Here is a 25,168-nt window from a genome sequence, read left to right on the forward strand (position 1 = left end):
TTTTTTTTTCTTATTATGTTGCTCTTTGTTGTTTGCTTTCCCCTCTGTTTTTTTTTTCTCCATACAGGTGACCCAGGTGTTTTTTGTTTTTGTTTTTGTTTTTTTCTCTCTTCCCCCCCTTCTCACCGTCTCTTCTCCCCTTTGGTTTTCTTTCTTTCTCTCCCTCTCTTTCTTTCATTCTTTCCCCCTGTCCTATCCCACAGTCATGTCTGTCCCGTTTGTAGCAACTGAAAATAAAATAAATTCCTAATTATAATAAAGGTCAATCAAATGGACCAATATGGCAAGGCCATGATGATCCACTTGGTAAAATAAATCCGCTTGGCATCTTTCTTGGCCTTAAGACAACAATTCTGATGGCTATAGATCCAAACGGGACAAAAAAAAAAAGAAAAAAAAAAGAAAAGCGCTACATAAATCCAATCCATTATTATTATTTGTGAGTCCTACATTTGGATTCTCTTCCCAAATGCACGACTCATAATGAAGAGAAGAATTAGTTACTCGTATATCTTAACTAAAAGTATAGAGAGGTAGGACAGAGAAACAGTGACAGGGGCAGGACTGTGGGTAAAAAGAATATTATAGGTCTCATGTCTGAAGGGAGGAGGCATCAATATCCAACAAACAATGGGGGAAAGAAAGGGTGGAGTTGAGAGGAGGAGTATCAGCTACTTATGAAATTAATTTTTGTTCATAATGCTGCGACCAGAGCTGCAGTTCTTCACTAGTCTGTGACGATGGGCACACAGGAAAAATCTGAGCTCTGCTTTCCACAACTCTTCAACATGTCCTGCAAAAAGCCTGCCATTGCTCGGTCCAAAGCTGTTTTCCTTCATATTGTATTGTCCTCAGTTTCTTTTCTGACAGTGGCTCTCAACTTGCTTGTCATCATCTCAGTCTCCCACTAGCTACACTATTCTAGTGTTTCAAGTATTTGAGCTAGTAATTAGTAATTAGCTAGTAATAGATTCTTCATATGTACAGATTTATACTTGAGAATATTTACATTTCATCATTTTTACTTTGGCACCAGAAAACATACTATACTCATTGTCTTATAAGTAATACTATGTTCTGAATCAGTTTGACGTTGATAATATGCTGCTGTGTGACACTTAATAGCTCTTTGGCTTGTTTCATTATAGAGGTTTGAGGAATTGTTATTTTTCTGTCTCCTTGCAGGCAGCTTCACACACCCACTAACATCCTGCTCCTCTCTCTGGCTGTCTCAGACTTTCTTGTTGGCCTCCTATTGTCACCTGCAGAAATCCTCCGAAGTACAGCCTGTTGGTTTCTTGGTCAGCCCACATGTTTAATGTATATTTTTGTGTCCTTGACTGTTACCTCTGCCTCAGTGGGCATTATGGTGCTGATATCAGCTGACCGCTATGTGGCTATTTGTGACCCTTTGAATTACCCCATCAGGATCACTGACAGAAGAGTTCAACTCTGTGTTTGTCTCTGTTGGCTCTGCTCCATCACCTTCAGCTGTTTCCTTGTAAGAGATGACCTGCATCAAAGAAGAAAACAAAATTCCTGCTATGGAAAATGTGTCGTTGTTGTTCAATACATTGCAGGAGTTGTTGACCTCATTTTAACCTTCATTGTACCAGTTACTGTCATCATAGTTCTGTATATGAGAGTATTTGTGGTGGCTGTGTCTCAGGCCCGCTCTATGCGCTCTCATGCTACAGCTGTCAGAAATCACCTTCCAATGACGCTAACAAAAAAGTCTGAACTAAAAGCAGCCAGGACTCTGGGTGTTCTTGTTCTTGTGTTTCTAATGTGTTTCTGCCCTTATTACTGTGTTTCTCTTGTAGGAGAAGAATTCATCAATAGTTCATCTGCTTCTTTTGTGGCCTATCTGTTTGGTTTAAACTCATGTCTAAACCCTTTGATCTATGCTATGTTCTACCCCTGGTTTAGAAAAGCTGTGAAACTAGTTGTCACTCTACAGATACTGCAGCCTGGCTCCAGTGAGGTAAGTATTTTGTAAACAGATCAAAACATTTAAACAGTTGTTTTCAGGTTCAGCTCGTAATAAAAAATCTTAATCTTGTTGACTTCATTTTATAACAATAAACTGTTTGCTTATTTTTGACATTTATGGTACAGGTAGTGCTGTCTTGTACACGTGAAGTCAGCAAAATGCAGAAATAATAAGATCCGACTCCACAAAATATTCGTAGTAGAAGTTTAATGCTGCACTTAGGGTGACCAGTCATCGTAGTGTGTGGAGGCATGTGTTATGCTTTTAATTATTTTAATCAGATCTCATACATTGAGACAAGTTAGTGCATTTTGATTGGGTATATAGCCCGCAAAATCAACCCTTCATGACAGACATTTTTCCCCTTGTGTGGATCTCATCTAGTAGAAACTTGGAATGCTCTCTCCAAAAGAGTGCTTTTGAATTGATCAAAATGTGTACACATGGTATCATAAGCAATTTTAGAAAATCAAGAATTTAAGTCAAGTGTTCTCCAACCTTCTAGAAGTGCATAGTCTGATATGTTGTATGTTGTATTGATATGTTTTTACTTTATCTATATTCTTTAACATTTAATTAAACTTTTACTTAAAAAGGAAACACAGTGACTGCATTAGGCATGTGAATATGGACTGAAAGTGAATATAAGTTTTATGTCTGTCATTTTACTTCAGTATATGGGACATATAGTTCTATAAGAAGCATTTGAGTAAATGAAATGTTATTTATTTTCTCTGGATGGTACAGTCAAAGTCACATATTTTGCATGAGAAAGTGTAAAGAGGATAACCTAAAATAAGAGTAGAAACCACTTAAAACAATTCTCGTTAGTTTTTGAATTTATAGAGTACAAGAACATAAGATCCCAAATCTTAAAATATGTGGCTTTTCTTTCAGTGATATCTTTGGGCCATCCTCAGTTTCATTTATTCTTTTAGCACCCTTTTTAGCAACCTGTTTTTTTTAGTGTAGGCTAATCTGATGATTAGTGTTCACGAGCGACTGAGTTCAGTAAATTGCCCAAGGCTATTTAAGCAGGAGCAGACAGAGGACAAAACCACTAACCTTCTGATTAGTCGATGACCTGCTCAACCTCCTGAGCTACAGCCATCTCAATATTGATGACTAGGAGGACTTACTTTACTGTACTAAAGAACAGTAAGAGAGATTATTGCATGGTCTAACCTAAATTTTATCCAGGAAAGTTGCAATTGCATAAATCAACTATTTCATGTGTTAAATGACCTACAGTTAGGTCCCCAAGTTTTGGACAATGATGCATTATTTTTTTGTAATGTTTCCTCTGGAGACCACCGCAGTGGATTCTGAATCAAATATACAAGATGTATTTAAAGTGCAGAATTCAGATTTCACATTTAATGTATTCTGTATTTTTTCTGTTCTATTACAAATACTATATGTGTTTATGAGATGTGCAAATAATTCCATCTCTGGGTTTTTTGGTGTTTTTTTGTTTTTTGTTTTTACACAGCTTCAGGGAATTAAGTTTGCAATTAACTAATCATTCTGCTGCTTCCAGTTCAAATGCTGGTCATCATTGAGATCCTATTTTCTATCTGAAAATTACACACAAAAAAGATATGCAGGTGAAGTTTAATGATGGGAGAATACTATATCAAGACATGTGGTTGTTTTCAGAATAGATTGAGAGTCTTTTCCTGGGAAAACAAAATCTCTGATGCGTCATTGCTGGCCTCTACTGGAGAAGGCACCACACACACCAGAATACAGCGGAACAAAATTAATTACAGCATGAATAAAGAAAAAATATTATATATTTTTCACTTTTTTCCAGTGTGGTGTTGTTAAAATAAATTACTGTATCATTTACAATGTGCCATATGTTTCCATCTGTGTACATATTGTTTAAGTAATCTAAATGGAGAGAAAGGTGGGGGGAAAAAAACAAACTAATAAAAACACAGAATAAGCCAGAAAGGTAGAGGAGTGTCAACCTTGTTGCTGGAGAAGAAAGGACCCAAACGCAGGAGTCGCGGGTTTATTGAGGATGTGGACGGTGTTTATTGTGAAGAGTCCAAAATGAAATAGTTCTGGTGGGAGGCCACATGGCCACAGGTTGAGACGAATCAGTTCACGTGGCAGCACCAGAGCCGACCTCGATTTTGTTTTTTTGTGTGATTTTAGATCAATTGTATTAATACAGTATATCACTGAAAAAATAACTGTAAATTCAGACATGAGAGATTGTGCTGAAAATAGTGATACCAAACAAGGCAAGGGGGAAAAAGATGTAAAGGTAAAACAAACAAGTTGTTAAAAGTGGTCAATTATACCCTGGACCCCAGAGGGTTCAATAAAACCCAATAAATCATGAAAAATTTGGTTCACACTTTTAGTGAAAAATGTATCCATGAAAGTGAATACATTACATGCCTGACATTTTGTGTAAATGTAAGAATGTAATAATGTGATTATTTTTCATTTAAAAAAATGAGTGTAAAATGTAAATTAGACTTTGTTTTTAAATGAACCACCTCATGTTGTGCAGCTTTCTGGATTTTATACTTATTGGGGTACATAATTATTTAGTATATACGCTACACAGTAGATAAAATCAAAATTCACATGTTTTATGTAACTGAAATTTTTAATTATCTGGACAAAAAATTGATTTACATATTTTGTTTATATGAAACACTTGCATACTTACTGCATTGTATGTATTTTAACCAAATTTAATACATATTACAGAATTTAACAAATGCATATGTGTAAAAAAAATGTCTCTGATTTTGGCACCCCATCTGATTTTCATGCTAGTTGAAGGAAATTTCTCTAAATCCACCCCCTGCAGGCTAGTGATGATGACAAGAGACAGGTGAGTACACAGCTGAACTGAATCTGACTAATAACACACAGGAAGTAGAACTAAACATAATGGACAGAGACACAATAAAGGGGTACTGTGTCAATGACCCAGGAACTCTGACAATGAGTGAGAGAAGCATAACTCTTGGAGTAAGTTTGCCCTGCCTTGCCAAAACAGTCCCCCAGTTTACCCACACCTAGTCACCATGGGAGATCAAGGGTATACATTGTTTATAATAAGGAAACACCATACAGGGAAATATGACTATTGTGGAGAAGATGAAACTTCTTAGAAATATGTGGCTGATAGAAGGCAAATGATTCAAAAGCTTAGTAAAGATCTTACTGATATACTACAAAACAACTCAAGAAGTCAAAGCTACAGTCCAAGTGAGACTAAATTTTGTTTTTACTTTTTGAAGGCTAGTTGCTCCCGAGTTTAGTGATTTACATTTTAAATGGTAAATGGCCTGTATTTGTATAGCGCTTTACTAGTCCCTAAGGACCCCAAAGCGCTTTACGCATCCAGTCATGCACCCATTCACACACTGGTGATGGCAAGCTACATTGTAGCCGCAGCCACCCTGGGGTGCACTGACAGAGGCGAGGCTGCCACCGGGCCCTCTGACCACCATTAGGCAACAGGTGAAGTGTCTTGCCCAAGGACACAACGACCGAGACTGTCCGAGCCGGGGCTCGAACCAGCAATCTTCCGATTATAAGTCGAACACCCAACTCTTGAGCCACGATGGCCTGTGAAGCAGCTGTGGAGCAAAAGATCTCTGGTTCAAGCTTGAGAGGCAACATAAATCCCTTTCCAGTTATGTCAGGAAGGTCATCTGCCTTAAGGACAAATTAACTATGTAGTGACTCCTAGTGATTAAAGGAGTGGTTAAGAGTAGCTTTTTTATGCAAAATTCTAGTCCACACCCTACTGGCAATAATTTGTCAATGTGCACATGTAGGTCCTGAGTAGCCTGTCCACAGGGCTTCCGAATGGGACCTAAGCAGGCAAGTCTGGGGAATTTCTGCAGCAGACACTCATATTTTAGCAGACATGGTGCTAAAATATGAGTGTTTCTATTTGTGAACCTTTGCATTATCCCACTTGAGTCTCAGAAAGAGTAAAACTCCTTGTTAGGTTTTGTATTGTTGATTGTCATTTATGTTTAGAAATATTTAAACATATATGCTTAGAGGTGTATAATCAATTGTGTAGTGATAGGATGTGTGATCTTTAGCAGGCTGCAAACACACACACAAACAGGCAAGGTACTCTTTGTTTGTATGTAGACGTCATATGTTAATACTATGCATATTCATGTTACCTCAATAAAAGAGCAGTGTTACGGGGGAGCGGACGAGAGCAACTGGGGTCAAGCGAAGGAACGGCGTTTGTCCGGTTCTCTCCCGTGCACGAGAAACATGAAGAACTTTGCCTACTTCGTGTCTTGCTTGCTGTGTAATTATATTGTCTTCAACGTTCCAGCGAATAGGTTCAAGCTACAAACCTATCACTCCTTTTCTGTGATTCATGGACCTGTTGTATTTTCTACAGCAGTGTATTTGTAACAAATGATCTTATTCAACCAGGAAGGTTCCTGCCATACAGAATTTGTGATTCCCATATGGTACATTGCAGAGACTAATAAGCTTTATTTTCTAACCTTTATTGTTGCTGTCACGATCTGCAGACAGGCCGTGCGGTGGTGTGTGTGATGGACCCAGGTGCATACACAAGTGAGTAGACGGGAGTGGACTTAACAGAAAGCGAGCCTTTATTATGGCTGAAGACAAAGTGCACAAACAAAGCAGGGATGGCGTGACTAGACTATAACTAAACTGGGAAAACCAATACTGCGACAAACTAAGAAAACTCAGACTATGATGATCACTGCAAGGACTGACCGGGAAAACATGGAGGTGAGAACACAGACGACGCGACACAGACTGTACGAAACACAGAGACTAAATACACATGAGGGAAGATCAGGGGAAGTGGATGCACACGGGGAACACAGGTGACACTGATAATCATAACAAGACACGGCAGGAGTGAACGTAACACTGATGGGAGATGGGCAAAGTAAAGCAGGAAGTACACAGAGGTTCAAACAGGAGGAGAGAGAGCACGGGGAGAACGCAGACATAACGGGCTGGGGAAAACATAGAATAAAGCACAAAGAGAGACGAGGGCTCATAAATACACAGAGGGGCACACAGGGGGTAAGAGTCACGAAGGGAAAACACATAAGGAACAACGTAACAGATCAACCCAGGAAGCATGGCCTAAATAAAGAACAAAATACAAAAATACATGAAAACTAAGAATACTGGGCCCACATGGCCCAGGACCATGACAGTTGCAGTTGCTGTTATCATAAGGATGTAGGTTACAGCCATTGCTCTAAGACTGTGCAAACAGGGCTTGGTGCTGCTTTATTTTGAAAAGCACATTAATTTACAAAAAAGGCAGTTTGCAGTTTTAGTTAGCTAATGTTACTAAGATGTAGCATTTTCAGAAACTAATGTAACCCTAAGAACATTGGGCTAGATGTGGTCAGTAATTACTTGCCAGATTAATACAATACTATCAGCAAGTGGTCAGCCTGGATTCAGTGTGCACTGAAGGGGGCATTACAGACGCTGAAAGAATGATGAGGGGAGGAGTTTAGAGAAGGTGTGAGGATCAGTTATATTCTGCTCACATTGATGCCAGAGCTGCAGCTCTCTGCAGGTGTGTGAAGATGGAGACCCAGGACGAAGCAGAGCTCTGCTTTCCACAACTCTTCAACATCTCCTGCAAGAAGCCTAAAACATCACTGTCTCAAGTTTTGCTCCCTTACGTTGTGGTGTTTTCAGTCTCTCTGCTAACTGTGGCTCTCAACCTTCTCGTCATTGTCTCAGTCTCCCACTTCAGGCAGAGATTTACTTTTTTAAACTTCTGCTGTGGCTTTACTACTACTACAACTCTACTACTAATTACGACTAAATTTAAGTTAATTTATATCTTATGGGTAGACTATTATCGGACAATAATGTGCAACTCTAAAGATTCTATCCTCTACTACCCTTTCAACTGTCTACACTTTCGGATAGGACAGCTGCAATAATTTTGTTTGTTTAGATTGTTTTAGTATAGAAATAATGACTTCTTGATATTTCTCTCTCTTCTTTCAGACAGCTCCACACACCCACTAACATCCTCCTCCTCTCTCTGGCTGTCTCAGACTTTCTCATTGGTCTGTTGTTGATGCCAGCAAAAATCCTACGAGACACAGCTTGTTGGTTTCTTGGTCAACTCACATGTTCTCTGTATAGTTATATATGCTTCGTCATTACCTCTGCCTCAGTGGGCATTATGGTGCTGATATCAGTCGACCGCTATGTGGCTATTTGTGACCCTCTGCATTACCCCACCAGAATCACTGACAGAAGAGTGAAACTCTGCGTCTGTCTGTGTTGGCTCTGCTCGGTTTTTTACAACATACTATTTATAAAGGACGACCTGCTTCAACGAGAACGACATACTTCCTGTTATGGAGAATGTGTATTTGTCATAGACTACATTGTAGGAACCACTGACATTGTTTTAACTTTTATTGCTCCAGTTACTGTCATCGTATTTCTGTATATGAGAGTATTTGTGGTGGCTGTGTCTCAGGCCCGTGCCATGCGCTCTCATGTTACAGCTGTCACACTGCAGCTCTCAGTGACTCTAACAGCAAAGAAATCAGAGTTAAAAGCAGCCAGGACTCTGGGTGTTCTTGTTCTTGTGTTTCTATTATGTTTCTGCCCATATTACATTGTTTCATTTTTTGGAAACGAGTTGTTCAACAGCTCATCTGCATCCATTGTGATCTATCTGTATTATTTTAACTCCTGTCTAAATCCTTTGATTTATGCTATGTTCTACCCCTGGTTTAGAAAAGCTGTGAAATTAGTTGTCACTCTACAGATACTTCAGCCAGGCTCCTGTGAGGTCAGCATACTGTAGAAGAAAGAGATCTTTCCAAAAAGATGTTTATGATAAAAACTGAACAACCAGCTGTTAAAACCCTTTCTGTCTCTTTAAGAGAACAAGGAGAATAATGTGTGTTGTTCACCTTATTAGGCATATTCTAAAAATTGGAAATTATTACATATCCGGGATATTTATGTTTATCCAGATCAATGACAGTTTCTGTAATCATCTTTGAAGTAATTCTGTATTTTTGTCTGATTCTGCAATTAAGACCACTATTATTGATGCCATAGAAATAAAAGGGAAGTGTGTTTTTTGTTTTTGTTTTTTTTAATTCAAATATAATCATTAATTGGTCACAATATTCAGAAACTGTTTCATGGTTCATGTCTTTTTTTCATTTTGTAAAAGATCATTGTTCAAAGGTGTTCTTCATCTTTGAACAGACAATGATATCATTTTGTAAATGATATCATTGTCTGTTCAAAGGTGTTCTTCACATACTGCCTGAAATATTGTCAGAAACAGAATGCAACTGTGGCAGCAGGAATCAGCTGCTAGCTAATTGTGTTTTCGGTCATATTTCTTACAAAAAAAGAAACGAGTAATGGATAATTGTATCTTTTTTATGTTAAAACAACAGAAAATAACTGTAAACACTATAGCTTTCATAGTTTTGCCTGTTTTTGTCTATCGCAACAATGTAATGGTTCGAATGTTGTGGAGGGTATGAAAGCACCAGCACCACTTTTTGCAACGCAGTACAAAACCATGACACCATGGCACATCCACCATGTTGTAAAAATGTTTCTAAAGTTGTACTGTTGTACCTCCCTCCTGACCTCTTCCATACATAAGCCCCTTTTTCCATTAGTACTTACCTCGGATTGACTAACCACTGATTGCCTCAGATTGACTGGTTTTACATTAAAATCCAGTACAACCTAACCTGCGTGGTTATTATAATAGCAGCGCGTCCGAGCGCCCTGTGACACAATTAATATGCAACACAAATGCTACAACAAAAGGTGGACATTGAGGCAAGAATATACCTGCTGCTCAGTGTGTGGCTTTTCTTTAGATTCAGGGACCACGGCGTTGTTTTTTTTGTAGTCATGTTGCCAGGTTTCAAAAATGGCATTTTTAATTTTTGCGAATAAGACACACTCATGACTGACTGAGTGATGCTACTTACTAGCCAATCGGTGGCATGCAGTCTGACGACATCACATTTTAGTACCTGCTTGAATCGCTTGGAACCCCGAACGAGCAGGTACTATGACCTCATTTTATGTGGCTGAAGAAGGAAAATGGCGGAGTGATCTTCAGCCTTTGACAAGGCTGAATATGGACATTACTTTTAATTTAATTGGACAAAAGGAGGAGAGAGTGATTGGAAATTGGAAAGTGCATCCAAGGCAGAAACCAGATTATACTGCCAACAGAACTTTGGCTCTTTGCAAGTTTTTGGACAGACAGCATGCTAACACCAAGCTAGCAAAGACCCTAGATTACTGTTAAAGCTGAATGGATTGATCTTCATCATGTAACAGAAGCAGTGATGAGCCATTTCTACCTGTTCATGTTTTTAAAAGTAGAATCACAGGGGCAAATCACTTTAAAGGATTTGTGTTGGTGTGTGGGTCTTTAGCATATAGATTTATTTTGTTATTGGTAATTATTTGACGGCGCATTTCAGTTCATTAATAATTCGAATAATGAGAATGTAATGTAACAAGTGGTAGCTGTACCAAATTACTTTCTCCAGCTAGTAATTAAGTACCTAGCTTGTAATTAACCCCAACACTGGTTGTCAAATAGTGCTTAGTACTCTATGCTTTCAATTATACAGGCCTAGAAAAGGGTTAACAACCCACTGGCAACCTCCTGTCACTAGCAACAAAATGTGCATTCTGACACTGTTTGCTGAGTGGTTGCTGGCTATCACTGGGTCAGACTGGCTGAAAACTACGAGTGCAATGATACACAAAATTCATGGTTCCGTTTGGTTCAATACTTTGGTGTCACGGTTCGATATTTTTTTGATACAAAAATTGCTCATGCCTTTTTAATTTGTCATTTATTAAAATTATAAATATATATTTTAACTAAAAAGTACACTTTTTAATTTAATGTTGCTGAAACAATCTATCTGATCGAGAAATACCTCATCTTTGGAAAAGAGAATTTATTTTAGAGAAATGGCTCTTTCCAAAATAAAAGCTATACTATACCCTTCTTCTGAGGTATATTCTTAACAGCATATTAAACATATCAGGTCCACATAACGCGAATCATGTGCTAACGGCTGTCTAAATAACCCGAATAGAGTTTGTAGCATGCGTGCTTGTTGTTTTTTTCTGCTTCCACTTGTCTTTGCTCTAGGATGATGTCGGCGTAAATGTGCAGTCATAGTTGTTGTGTTCCCACTAGTGCTGTCAGCGTTAATCTCGTTAAAATTACGTTAACGCCAATGTAATTGAGCATAGCGTGGCACATCCGAAATATTGTTTTACTTCTGTCCATGACGCGCTTACCATCAGGGTCATACGTCACATGAAAACCAAAATAGTTCCAAACGCCAGATCTGAATGAGGGTGAGGGAGGTTCAATTTCAGGTAGCGTAGAGGCAGTTGCAACAAGCTTAACGTCTATCTGGCTAGCTTGTGCTGCGATCAGTGGATCTGCGATCGACAGTGCAGCCTAGGCGGAGTAGTCGAACGCAGATCCACTGAGCTCTCAACACAGACAGTATCATCAGAAGAAAAGTTGATAAAATAAATAAAACATTTTGTATTGTTCGATACATATGCGTACCAAACCAAAAGCACTGTATCGAACGGTTCAATACCGATACATATATTGTTGCACCCCTATTGAAAACAGTGTCAAAAAACCCATTACATGATTGCTTTAATCACCAAAATGTTGCTGTGGCTACTCAGAGGGAAGATTCAAGCTTTTCAAGTTGGCCTTGTTGCCAGGCAGCTGTCATGGGGCCGTACGGTCATGACAAAGAAAACCTCAGACATGGCTAGGAATGTATTCCAAGCTGCTTCTATTCTTTTAAAACAAATAAAACAGAAAAGAAACCCTACTGTCAAAAACAAACAGTGGTGTGTGTAATCAGTACCATCAGTAGTGTGTGTGAAGTAATGGATGAGTGGAAGATGATGCATGTAATAGTGTCAAAAGCAAAAACCAAACCTAACGCAGCCAGAATCCAACCTGATGTCTCAGGGCCAACCCAAGCTATGCCCTAAAGGCTTTTTATATAGATTCCTGGCACGCTGGCCCAGGTGTTGACAGTGTCACTGATTGTAAACGGGAACTCTGCCTCTCCAATGCCTGCAAACAAGACACACATGAGCCAAAAGGAAGGCAGGGTGCACAAACAAACAGTGAGAGTGTAGTTGCGGTGTTTTTTGATATAGAAAAGGCTTATGATATGATGTGGAGAGATGGCCTACTAATTAAACTCTGTAAATTGGGTATTAGGGGGAGGATGTACGGGTGGATAATGGATTTTTTTAAAGGGGCGACATGTTCAAGTAAGGGTTGGGAAGGCTCTTTCTGGAAGGTTTTTGGTGGAAAATGGTACACCCCAAGGGAGCATAGTGAGCCCTATGTTATTTTCTTTGATGATAGATGATGTGTTTAATGATATGGAGGCAGGTGTGGGGTGTTCACTTTTTGCTGATGATGGAGCAATATGGAAGAGAGGGAAAAATATAGAGTGTATTGTGAAGAAACTGCAGGGAACGATTAGCAGAGTCGAAGAGTGGTCTTATAAGTGGGGTTTTAAATCTTCGGTTGATAAAACCAAGGTGATGTTTTTTACGAGGAAGAGAGTTGGTACAGACATCAAGCTTAAGTTGTATGATCACGAATTAGAAAGGGTGAGTAAATATAAGTTTCTTGGATTGTGGTTTGATGAAAGGTTGACATGGGCTGCGCATATTCAGAAGGTGGTGGACAAGTGTAAAAAAGTGTTGAATATAATGAGATGTTTAGTTGGGAGGGACTGGGGAGCAGATAGAAAGTCTTTGAGGGCCATATACACTGGGTTGGTCAGATCACTGTTGGATTATGGGTGTGTAGCGTATAACTCAGCAGCAGACACAACTCTAGTAAAGTTAGACCATAATCAGTATCAGGCACTATGACTTTGCACAGGTGCATTTAACACAACTCCAACAGCAGCTTTACAGGTGGAGATGGGAGAGATGCCATTGGGACTGAGAAGGGAGCAGCTCATACTTAATAATTGGGCTCATTTACAGGGCCACGGGCAGGATCACCCGACGCATGAAGTACTTAAGCCTTGCTGGGAGAAAGAAAGGAGGGAAAAGAAGAGCTTTGGATGGATTGTGGGGAGACAAGCAACAGCATTTAATCTGGATCAGTTAAACATTAGTCACAGAGTGCCGTTACCGGCAGTACCTCCATGGCTACTTCCTGACTTCCTAGACTTAACATTGTTGAACAAGAAGAATGAGGATAGGGCATTTACTTTGAACTCTCGTGCGGTACAGGTTTACATTGACCAATATTATAGTTATCTTCAAATATATACAGACGCCTCAAAGAACACAACCAGTCAAACCGGTGTTGCAGTCGTGGTCCCAGAGTTTTTGGTGGAAATGGGTAAAAGGATTAGTGATGGGCTTTCTGTGTACACTGGGGAAATGATCGCAATATTATTAGCTGTTCAGTGGGTGGAGGACGTGAGACCATTACATGCTGTCATTTGTTCAGATTCAAGTTCATCATTGGTCAGTCTACAGCATAGCGCCATATTTTCAAGATGGCGCTGGATTGACGGCAGTCTTTCCAAGTAGCTCTGCAACACCGCACCTTTTTCTTAACTTTAACTTTTTTTAGACTAGGTTTTCAAACTTTATTTCACCTTCCTCTAGTTACTCTACTTATACCTCTTAGATATAGCGATACAAGATAGATAATGCACTTTTTAAAACTTCTGGAACCAGCTCCTTCATCTATTCGAGAGCGGAGCTGCTGGCACTAAGAACAAAGGGACAGACCGGCATGCGACACAACATCCCGGCTGAGATAAAGAGGAGCTACAGAGGCTGCAAAGCTGGAGCGAGGAGAGCGGATCACCGGAGGCAATTCAAACCATCAATCCCGACAGTGATAATGGGCAACGTGAACTCGCTACAGAATAAAATGGACGAACTGTGTGCTCTGAACAACCACAGACTATACCGTGAGTGCAGCTTGTTTATCTTCACGGAGACGTGGCTAACCGAGCTAACGCCACAGGCTAACGTAGACCTATGCGGTTTCACATCCGTGAGAGCCGATAGGGACACGCAGGCCAGCGGAAAAAGCAGAGGTGGGGGACTCATTGTCTACGTTAACAAACGATACTGTAACCCTGGACACGTCTCCGTTAAAGTTTCGGTATGCCGTCCGGACCTGGAGCTGCTAGCTGTTAGCTTGCGGCCATATTATCTACCTCGGGAGTTCAGTCATGTGATCTGTGTGTGTTTACATCCCTCCGAGGGCCGACGCAGCAGCTGCCTGTGAGAAAATACACACAGTCACAGCAAGACTTCAGACACAAAACCCCGAGGCTTTCATTATTATATCTGGAGACTTTAATCATGCCACACTGGATTCTACTCTGGCTGCTTTTCACCAGTTTGTGAATTGTCCAACAAGGAGCAACAGGAGAATTGACCTACTGTATGCCAATGTGAGAGATGCATACAGAGCCACCCCCCTCCCCCCACTAGGGAAGTCAGACCACAACCTGGTTTACCTACAGCCACAATACACACCCCTCGTCCAAAGGCAGCCCGTCACAACAAATTCAAATTCAAATTTTATTTGTCACGTACACAGTCATACACAGTACGATATGCAGTGAAATGCTTAGACAACTGCTCGTGACCTAAAGATAAAAAAAGGAAAAGGCTATGAATAAGATAGGAAATAAATATGAAAAATTAAAAAGGGTAAATTTAACTAGCACTCACCAAACCGCACCAGTACAGTTAGTTGCATCAGGAAACCACCAGGAGCAGCTTTCCTTTTTCACTTTCCCCGCTCCTGACACCCCGCTTATCTTAGGTTACCCCTGGTTACAGAGGCATAATCCTCACATTGATTGGGCCGGAAAGAGAATCGCGAGCTGGAGTTTGTTTTGTCTGGCAAACTGCTTGGGGTCAGCCGTTCCCCCCGCCTCAACGGAACGAAGCCCAGTCCTGCCACCAGCACTAGACCTCTCTTCCGTTCCCCCTGAATATCACGATCTACGGCAGGTGTTCAGTAAAGACGAGGCGCTCTCACTACCACCTCACCAACCATATGACTGCGCCATTGATCTACTCCCGGGAGCTTCGCTACCCTCTAGAAGCAAACACCTGATTATTCAATGTGGACGCAGGGATGGGCGGTTCGAGTGGAGTAAGAGATACCGCTAACCTCTTAGCCAGTTTCTCATCCATGAGGTTCTGTTCCGCCCCGGAGTCCACCAGCGCGGGGCATGTAAAAGTCTGATTATTAGTCACAATGGTAACGGACAGTAACAATCGGGGTCTAGTAGTGCTTAAAGTGCTGCCCACCCGTATCCCCGGACTTACCGGTGGGCCGGGTCGTTTAGGCGGACCGGGCAAACAGCGATGCGCTCACCGGGCCTCCCACAGTACAGGCAATCCCCAGCCCGGAATCGGCGTTCCCTCTCCTCCGGAGAAAGCCGAGAGCGCCCGATTTGCATGGGTTCGGGCAGAGGAGGCGATGGAGAGCGCATACACGCAGCCGTGGGTGGGGACGAAGAAACACGGATCCCGGGGCGCAATACGGAGCCCATAGGCTTAAGCCGCCGCTCGGCATCCCTCTCCCGTAGGCGTCTATCGATCCTGCGGGCAAGGGAAGCCAATTCTTCGAAAGATTTCGTTTCCTCGTGAAACGCTAGTTGGTCTTTCATCTGGTCGGTTAGCGACCGTAAAAAGACCCCACGGAGGGCCGAATCGGGCCAACCCACGGCGACTGCTCTGGTACGAAACTCGACTAGATACTCCGCAATACTGCGCTGCCCCTGACGGAGCACCAGCAATTTCTGCGCGGCGTTGTCCTCCGAGACTGGAGGGGAGAACGTAGCCTGGAACTCCTCCAGGAAATCGTCGTAATCGCAATCACGAATGGGGTGAGAGGTTAAATAAGCCTCAGCCCATGCTAAAGCTCGTCCCCGTAACAACCCCACAAAGTAGGAAATCTTAGTAGCATCCGTGGGGAAGGCGTGCGGCGTGCGGCTGAAGAACAAGGAGCATTGAAAAAGGAACCCCCCAGACAGGTCTAACTCCCCGTGGAAGGGCTCCAGCGGCGGAGGTGAAACGCTGCGGTGCACGGGGTTTGGCGGCTTGGTTCGCAGCTGATCCTGAGTGTCACTGAGCTCTTGGTAACAGTCTTTTTTTTTTTTTTTTTTTTTTTTTCTTTTTTTTTCTAAATGACATCAGAAACAGCAGTATGCGACATTACGTGATGGCAGAGCTTCAGTTCATCCTTTGTCATTTTTTTTTTTTTTTTTTTTAATAAATAGGACAGGGGGAATGAATGAGAGAGAGAGGGGGAGAGAAAGAAAGAAAACCAAAGGGGAGAAGAGACGGTGAGAAGGGGGGGGAAGAGAGACAAAAAAAAAAAAAAAAAACTCCTGGGTCACCTGTATGGAGAAAAAACAAACAAACAAACAAACAAACAAACAAACAAACAAACAGAGGAGACAGCAAACAACAAAGAGCAACATAATAATAGAGAAAACAAAGCACCATCACAATAAACTAGCTAGTCATAGATATCAGTATTTACTAAGTAATAAACGATATTGTGCAGCACACAAGATAGACAGCGCACAGTGTGCTTTGAGGCAGCAGCCAAGAAAGCTTTAGTCCGCGTCTGTGAATACCCATGTGTGCATACCTGTGTGGATCAGCATGCTTGCATTCCAAAGGTTTCTCCATGTAATGATCTGCTAGGGAGTGTGGGGGGGCCTCAGCCCCGTCCTCCAGGGTGTGAAGCGGGTATGGAGGAGATCAAAACTCCAGACATCCAGAGGCCCCCAGAACACAAGAGACCATGGAAGACCAACAGAGGGGCAGCCGCGCCATTGTTCCAGTAAGAGCTGAGGAGAGTCCCAGATGAGGGCTCACTCAGCAGCCGCGGAGCAGAAGCCAGGGGGGGTTGCAGTGACGCGCCCGTGAGCTCCGCCGGCCCCCAGCTGCGCCTGAGTGACCGAGCCCCAGGCCGAGAGGCCGGGGGCACCCCACCTCCAAAGGGGCCCGAGCGAGCCCCAGGCCCCAGGCCCCGACAAGCGGCCGCCAAGGAGTGAGCCGGTGTGTACCCGGACGCCCACCCCCAGACACAAAGAACCACCAACACACCGACACCTGAGGGAGTCCGCCACCGGCAGGGGAAGTGGTGGTGGGTGGAGGTAGGCCCCCAAACCTTGGAGGGCCTGAGGTGTCCCCAGAGAGGTGGCGTCTGATACCCAACCTGACATATAGACACAGACATACAGGCACACACAGACACAAACATCCATTCCCACCCTCATGCTCTCATATGCACTCACTCCACACTCAACCAACGTGGAGACAGACATAAAGAGACGCTGTACACACAATCACACTCCCCAAGCGTACTCTACAATCCGGGTCTAGGTACCCTTGCCCCTGGAGGGGGGAATTGCACCCAGACCCAGGTGGTGTTACCCTTTTCCCTGCGGTGGGGAGAGGCAGACCACCCCGACTCCGCAGCAGCAGGGAGGCCCCACACCCCAGACCGCAGTCGGACGGCCAACTCCTCCTACTAGCCCTCCCGCTCCAGCAGGCCGCAGAGAATGGGGGTGGGAGAAGACTCCAAACCTCCCTCCACCCGCTCATTGTAGTGTTGATGCATATGTGTTCTAAGGTGCAATTAAAACCCAGGAGGGCATGGAGCTACCTGCCAAGGAGCAGCAGGTAAGCGCATAGTCCCTCCTGCTAACCCTCAATGACTAAGTGTATTTAAAATTGAGAGGTGGGCAACGACGTCAGGGGTGAGGTGTACACCCTGATGGTGATTTGGACTCCGTGATTGTGCCCACCCCCAAGATCGTATATGTATGTGTAATGAGAGTGTGAATAATGTGAATGTCTAAGTTGTGGGATAAAATTGAGGCAGAGGCAGCCAGAAGGGGACAGGGGGGGGTAGCCTCCTCTGCACCCTGGTGACATACCCCCACTCCAAGGCCCTGCATGTGTGGGTGGTTGTGGAGGAGCGGGAAGAGGGAGGCAGCTGGAGATGGGGAGGGAAGGAAGGGAGGGGCAGGTAACCCCTCCCTGGGGCCAGCTCCCCCGCTGACCCCAGTAGGCACTCCCACCCTCCGCGACCCGCCAGGGAAGGGGGGCCCAGGCCCATCAGACCGGGGCCCAGTGCAGTAGCGCCCCCCGGCTCCACAGAGCCCTGGACAGTCCACCCAACCCCACCACAGAGAAAACTGCACCCACCCCACCAACCACACATCTTCCAGACTACATAAGACGGTAAACGCCCAGGCTGAGATCTTCCTCCACCTCTCCTGTATCTCCCCCTCCTGCAGAGAGTTCCTGAGAGAAGAAAGCTCCTGCCAGATGTGACCATCCCCCCCACCAGTTGAAGAGCCCCCCAGGCGGCTCGATGCACCGGCGGCACCCTGCTCCAGGGCCGGGCCCCCATGCACCCACCCGCCCACAACCCCGGCAACACACCAACCAGGACCCGAGCCCCCGAGGCCCGGCCCGGGCCCCCGCCCAGAGACGGAGCACCCCCAGAACCTCACGCCCATCCCGGACCCACCCAGGGGCAGCCAGGTTGCCAGGTCAGTAACCCACGTCCGTCAGCACAGACCCTCCCCTAGCCCCGCTGCACGCAGCCGCGAGGAAACAGTCACCTGAGAGCCAACAGAGCCCTCAACCGGACGTGACCGCTACCCCGGGTTGAGCCCCCCAAGGAAGATGCCTCCGGGGAACCCCCCGACGCCCTAAGCCTGTCCCTACCCCCTCACCAATCACAACAGTGAAGGCGGGACCAAACTATGACCCCCCACCCCCACTAGGTGATGGAGCTGATAAAAGGGGCCCAGAGCAATTGATCTGATGTGGTGGCAGAGGCTGTGTCAAGACTAATGTAATCTAATAGATAATTTCTATATTGGTTAGAATTAAGATTATTTTTATTTTTCCAGTTCATGAGGACTGTTTTCTTGGCTATGCATAGGGCAGTGAAGATCATATGGGCTATATTCTTTTCTGAAGTGACATTATCTAAGCTGCCCAACAAACACACTAAGGGGGAGGTTGGAATGTTACATTTCAGACATTTTGATAAGTCTTCACATATCTCGCGCCAAAACTTTTGCACTGGTGGACAGAACCAAAGAGCGTGGATGTAATTGTCTGGTGTATTGCCTTGACAGTGTGAGCAGTTGTTGGAAGATGTAAAGCCCATCTTGAACATCCGATGACCTGTATAGTGCACTCTATGAAGTATTTTGTATTGTATTAATTGCAGACTGGGATTTTTAATTAATTTAAAAGTTTTTAAGCAAATCTGAGACCAGAAGTTTTGGTCTAGGTTGACTGATAAATCTGCTTCCCACTTTGCAGTAGGAAGGGATATTGATTCATCTAATTTAGAAAGTGTTCTGTATATTTTAGATAATAATTTGGGGGATTTGAGAGTAAGAAAATGTGCCGCACTTAGTGGTGTTTGTAATTCAACTTGACTGAGGTTAAATTTCTTTTTTACTATGGATTTAATTTGTTGATATTCTAAAAACCTTGTCTTGTTGATCCCATATTGTTCAACTAGTCTGTCAAATGGAATAAATTCTGTTCCCTCTAATATATGTTCTAAATATTTAATTCCTTTACAACTCCATTCTGGGAAATTAATCATATTATTGTTTTGTAATATGTCAGGGTTATTCCAGATAGGTGTACGTTTGCATGGGATTAATGAAGACTCCGTTATTTTTAGAAACTCCCACCATGCTGTTAGAGAAAAGCTGATGTTGATACTTTTAAAGCATTCATGTCTTTTGATGTTTGAGCTAATAAATGGTAGGTCTGAAATCTCTAGATCCTTGCATAGTGCCTGTTCAACATCTAGCCAGGGCTCAACTAAGAAGGTATGTTTTAACCATTCTGAGATGAACTGAAGCCTGTTGGCTAAGAAATATTGGTGAAAATTAGGCAGATCTAATCCTCCTCTATCCTTGGTTCTTTGTAGCGTTTTTAAGCTAATACGCGGGGGTTTATCTTTCCAAAGGAATTTGGAAATATATGAATCCAGAGATCTGAACCAATCTTGTGATGGTTTGTTAGGGATCATCAAAAATAAGTAATTTATTTTTGGCAAGATCATCATTTTTATAGTGGCGACCCTTCCCATGAGTGATATGGGTAAAGATTTCCATCTAGTCAGATCGCCTTCTACTTTCTTTAGAAGTGGGATGTGGTTTAGTTTAGTTAAGTCTGAAAGCTTAGGAGAGATATTAATACCTAAATATTTAATATTTCCGGATTGCAGTGGGGCAGAGGAAGAGTTATGGAAGGAGCAGTTAATGGGGAGAACTGTAGATTTTGGCCAGTTAATTGAATAATCTGAAACTCTTGAAAACCAGTTTATTAGAGTGATTACCTCAGAGAGGTTGGTTTGTGTGTTTTGCAGAAAAAGCAACACATCATCCGCATAGAGACTGATTTTATGTTCTATGTTCTTACATTTTATGCCCTTAATTGTTGTAGCCTGTCTAAATGCTGCTGCTAGAGGTTCGATAAAAATTGCAAAAAGTGAGGGGGAGAGTGGGCATCCCTGTCTGGTGCCCCTCAGGAGACAGAAGCTGGAGGATGTCTGGTCATTTGTTCTGATACGAGCCGTTGGGGAATTGTATAATATTCTTATCCAGTTTATGAAAGAGTTTCCAAAACCAAATTTGTGTAAAGTTGCGAATAAAAATTTCCAATTAACTCTGTCAAATGCTTTTTCTGCATCTAGAGATAATATTATGGCTTTGATGTTTTTATCGTATGAGTAGTCTATTAAATTAAGTAATCTACGAGTGTTTGTTGAGGAGTGCCGACCTTTTATGAAACCAGTTTGGTCAGGATGAATTAAGAGGGGGGTCATTTTCTCTAATCTCTTTGAGAGAGCTTTGCAGATTATTTTAAGGTCTACATTTAAAAGAGAAATTGGACGATAGCTTGAGGGAAATAAAGGGTCTTTGCCTGGTTTTAGCAGGAGACTAATGTTGGCAGAATTCATATTTGGTGGTAGTCTGCCCTTTTCCTCGATTTCCTGCAACATGCTGTGGAATACTGGTGCCAAAATTGTCCAGAATTCTTTGTAGAATTCTGCAGGGAAGCCGTCTGGACCTGGAGCCTTATTATTGGGCATACTTATCAGGGCTTCCTGGAGTTCACTTGGCGTCAGTGGCGAATCCAATTCCATTGCTTGACTGTCTAGTAATTTTGGAAGAGTTACGTTGTCAAGAAACAGATCAATTTCATTTTTAGATGGGTTTATTTGTGGTGAGTATAAAGTTTCATAGAAATCCCTAAAAATGTTGTTTATTCTTCCAGGATCATATATTGTGTTCCCCGATAAATCTTTAGCAGCACATATAGTTGTTTTTTCTTTATTTATTTTTAGCTGGTTAGCTAGAAATCGACCTGATTTGTTACTGGTAACGGTCTTGGAGTGATTGGAGCTGCTGATCGTGGCGGCCGAGAATAGCGCCCTGTTTATTGATGGCGGAGCGGAGTGGGTCTGCTGGGTCCATACTGGCCAGTCCGTACTGTCATGAACCAAAGTTCCGCGCACAAGCTGGACCCAGAAGCAGAGCACACACACACCGGGGTATAAGAAAAAAATTAACTTTATTATAACTGAAGGTGTCCCGGGAGGGTAGAAGGGAAAAAACGCGTGGAACCAGAGAAACCGAAGGACCGGGAGGTGAGTTGCGCAGGAACGCCGAGAGCGGGACTGTGGGAGGGATGATAGCGGGGCCGAGGGAGCCGGAGGGAGGGGTGAGGGTCCGCGGGGTAACTCCAGAAAAGTCGAGGCGGCGAGTGCTGATCGTGACCCAAATTCCGGACGGGCAGGTGGACAGGCAGGTGGCTCAAAACACGCCGAGTTGTGATCGCTGAGAGACGACTACGGACTGGCGTGGAGCAGCAGGCTGGGCAGGATTAAATAGTCCACCTGGTGATCGCCTGGGATGGGATGCAGGTGTGGAGTTAGCAGCCACGCCCGTGGCCGTGGGCATCCCGTCAGCACCTCGGACGCCGGGCCGCGGACCATGACAGAAACATAGTACCGGAAAATGTGATTACTGTGGGGTAGAGGAAACTGTAGAACATGTCATGTTGCAGTGTCAGAGGTCTCAGGTTGAGAGTAGACATTTGATTCAAAATCTTAGTAACTTAAAAATCAAACTGGATCTGGTTGATTTGTTGCGAAAGGACTCGGGAAGTAAAAGTTATCAGGCCTTATTTCAGTTTTTAAAAGAGGGGAACCTGTTTGGAAGGATTTGAGGATTTCTTTTTTTTTCTTTTTTTTGAGCGTCGTTCCAGACCATACTCCATACCAGTTGGTGGCAGTAAACCACCTTTCAGTTGTTTGCCAACTGCCAATACAACTGTAAGAAAGAAGAAGAAGAAGGCAGGGTGCAGTGGGTCATCACACAGCAAAAACCAGTCTTCAGTTCTGTGTTACTGATGACTCCCGTGTGGAGTGTGTCGTGAGAGCAGTGTTGGGAAGGTTACTTTTAAAATGTATTCCACTACAGATTACAGAATACATGCCCCAAAATGTATTTTGTAACGTATTCCATTACGTTACTCAATGAGAGTTACGTATTCTGAATACTTTGGATTACTTAATATATTATCATGCTTTTTACAACTACATGAATGTACTATTGCTGTGTGATTTATTACTATTACTGAAGGTCCGCGGCTCCGAACCGTAGTAAAGGACTTCTGGCTAATACGGTGGGTTCGAGTTGGGCTCGTAGCTGAAAACTAGCTTTACTTTGTTGTCTGGGTCAACTTTGCTAGCGAGAGACAGAGAGAGGCGTTGAAAGGCTGCTCCAACGGAACTTATTGTTTCGGAGGAAAACACGAACACGGCGTACAGTCGAGTCTTAATAGCTTACTTACAACTGGGCTCGTCAGGCACTCTTCTTGGCTGCAGTGGTTATTATTGTATTTACATGCTTCCAGCTCCCGTTTCTGCTCGATGACAGCTTGTACTTTTCCACTCGCCTTTTTCTTCCTCCTCGCACTCACAGACACATAACGTGTCGCAGTCCATTCTCCTTGCAGCACGAGGCTACATTCTTTAGGGCTATGTCTGTAGCATTCTGCCTGTTAGCTTAGCACAACAACAACAACAACAACAACAACAACAAAAAGGCCTCTCTCACCCAGGAAACACACAGTCGCAGAGAGAGCATCACCCTGTAACCACGGCAACCGTAACGCTGCCGCCCCGCCTGGAACAACGGCACATAGCTGTCAAACAAAATCCAAACAGTCCTGACCCGCAACAATATGAAGCAGGAAAATACCACAGTGTAATCCATTTATTTCAACAAAGTAACTGTATTCTAAATACCACCGTTTTAAACGGTAACTGTAACGGAATACAGTTACTCATATTTTGTATTTTAAATACGTAACGGCGGTACATGTATTCCGTTACTCCCCAACACTGCGTGAGAGCAGTGAGACCCAGCGGATTTGAACACAGGCACGAACACATCTCTAGGCCTGGCTATATTATCTTTCCTTCAACTTCTCCTCACCAAAGATAAGATTAAACTCAGAGTTTCTAAGATGAGTAAAGTTTAATTGAGTTCAATATTTTTTGTGATTTTCATTATTCGGTTTTGGTTTAGCTTTACTAAATTCCTTTAATAAAATTTCCTGCAATTAAAACCTACATTGTGGACTTTTCCACTTTTGTAAAAACAATAACGGTAAAAGTCTGGTGTTATTCTTATTGTTATTTACATCTTTTTATTGGTTTAAAAGATTCAAAAACGGGGGGGAGAGTACAAGTTTAAGAGCACTAAACTTTAAGAAAAACACAATAGAATAGGTTAAGAAAAGAATAACATACAAGAATAAAATACTATATACCATCGAATAAGGTACCAACAAAATAAAATGAAATACCATGTTATAGTAACGTATTACCTATAGTAGGTATACGTCTTGATGCATTCTCAATTATCCAAGAAAGTAAATTTCCAAAAGTTGATTCTGTTCATCTTGATGTAGCGTTTTGTGAGAGAAATGTTTCGTCACTCATCCAAGTGACTTCTTCAGTCTCAGCTGACTGCAGGTTTCCCCAATCTTATAAACAGTACAATTGTATAATGACTGAAACCAGCCCACAGAGGAACAATGGGCTGGGAGGTCAGTTCCTTAATCTTAATTGTGCAATTTCTCATGACCGTTGATCAACAACCACTGACCAAAACCCACTGATCAATGGCTATGAGTACCATTCACAGAGAGTTGGGGAATGGCTGCAATCAAAAAATGAAAAAAATTGCACTCGGTATAGCACATAAATATTGCACATAATATTGCATATAAGGGAGACTGAGCGAAGGCTATTGACAGGGGATTTCTAAGAATCAAATCAAATCAAATCACTTTTATTGTCACATCACATGTGCAGGTACATTGGTACAGCACATGTGAGTGAAATTCTTGTGTGCGAGCTTCACAAGCAACAGAGTTGTGCAAAATACAATAATGTAAACAAGCAAAATACAAGAATGGCTACATCTGAAACTAATAAATATATGTACAATATATAATAGTATATGCATTTCTGGATGTGTATACTAAATATTTTTCTACGTGTGTGTGTGTGTGTGTGTGTGTGTGTGTACAGATATTTTACGAATTAAATAGAGTAAACAATAAATAAAATATATAAAATAAAATATACAGAGTGAGACATGTGCAAAACAGTGGCGTTACTGTACAGTATGGAGTGCATAATGTTAAAGTTCCAGTAGTGAAGCTGAGGTGTCTATGACGTGTTCAGCAGTCTGATGGCCTGATGGAAAAAGCTGTCTCTCAGTCTGCTGGTACGGGACCGGATGCTGCAGAACCTCCTTCCTGATGGAAGTAGTCTGAACAGTTTATGGCTGGGGTGACTGGAGTCCTTGATGATCCTCCCCGCTTTCCTCAGGCACCGCTTCCTGTAGATGTCTTGGAGGGAGGGAAGCTCACCTCCAATTATCCATTAAGAGCACCGCACTACTCTCTGGAGAGCGAGTAGTGCTGGAGAGC

At 42.8% G+C, this 25,168-nt stretch overlaps 2 protein-coding genes across 2 annotated transcripts; both read left to right on the plus strand.

The window, feature by feature from the left end:
- Nucleotides 1-740: 740 nt before the first annotated feature.
- On the plus strand, nt 741-2,295 carry LOC113008186 (trace amine-associated receptor 13c-like). Its single transcript, XM_080291085.1, has 2 exons — nt 741-817; nt 1,186-2,295. Exons 1-2 carry the CDS (start codon nt 741-743, stop codon nt 1,997-1,999), a joined length of 891 nt encoding a protein of 296 aa, XP_080147211.1. The 3' UTR covers nt 2,000-2,295.
- Nucleotides 2,296-7,508: 5,213 nt separating this feature from the next.
- LOC113008192 (trace amine-associated receptor 13c-like) lies at nt 7,509-9,147 on the plus strand. Its single transcript, XM_026145433.2, has 2 exons — nt 7,509-7,763; nt 8,024-9,147. The coding sequence occupies exons 1-2, from the start codon at nt 7,591-7,593 to the stop codon at nt 8,838-8,840; spliced, it is 990 nt and encodes a 329-aa protein (XP_026001218.2). The 5' UTR covers nt 7,509-7,590; the 3' UTR covers nt 8,841-9,147.
- Nucleotides 9,148-25,168: the final 16,021 nt, after the last annotated feature.

The sequence above is a fragment of the Astatotilapia calliptera genome, chromosome 16 (genome assembly GCF_964374335.1).
Source record: "Astatotilapia calliptera chromosome 16, fAstCal68.1, whole genome shotgun sequence".
In the NCBI taxonomy this organism is placed as follows: Eukaryota; Metazoa; Chordata; class Actinopteri; order Cichliformes; family Cichlidae; genus Astatotilapia; species Astatotilapia calliptera.

Excerpts from the sequence above, each read along its gene's own strand:
- LOC113008186 (XM_080291085.1), top strand. The coding sequence starts at position 741 with ATGGGCACACAGGAAAAATCTGAGCTCTGCTTTCCACAACTCTTCAAC. Across the intron at positions 818-1,185 it reads AAAAAGCCTGCCATTGCTCG|GCAGCTTCACACACCCACTA; the intron begins GTCCAAAGCTGT and ends GTCTCCTTGCAG.
- LOC113008192 (XM_026145433.2), top strand. The coding sequence starts at position 7,591 with ATGGAGACCCAGGACGAAGCAGAGCTCTGCTTTCCACAACTCTTCAAC. Across the intron at positions 7,764-8,023 it reads GTCTCAGTCTCCCACTTCAG|ACAGCTCCACACACCCACTA; the intron begins GCAGAGATTTAC and ends CTCTTCTTTCAG.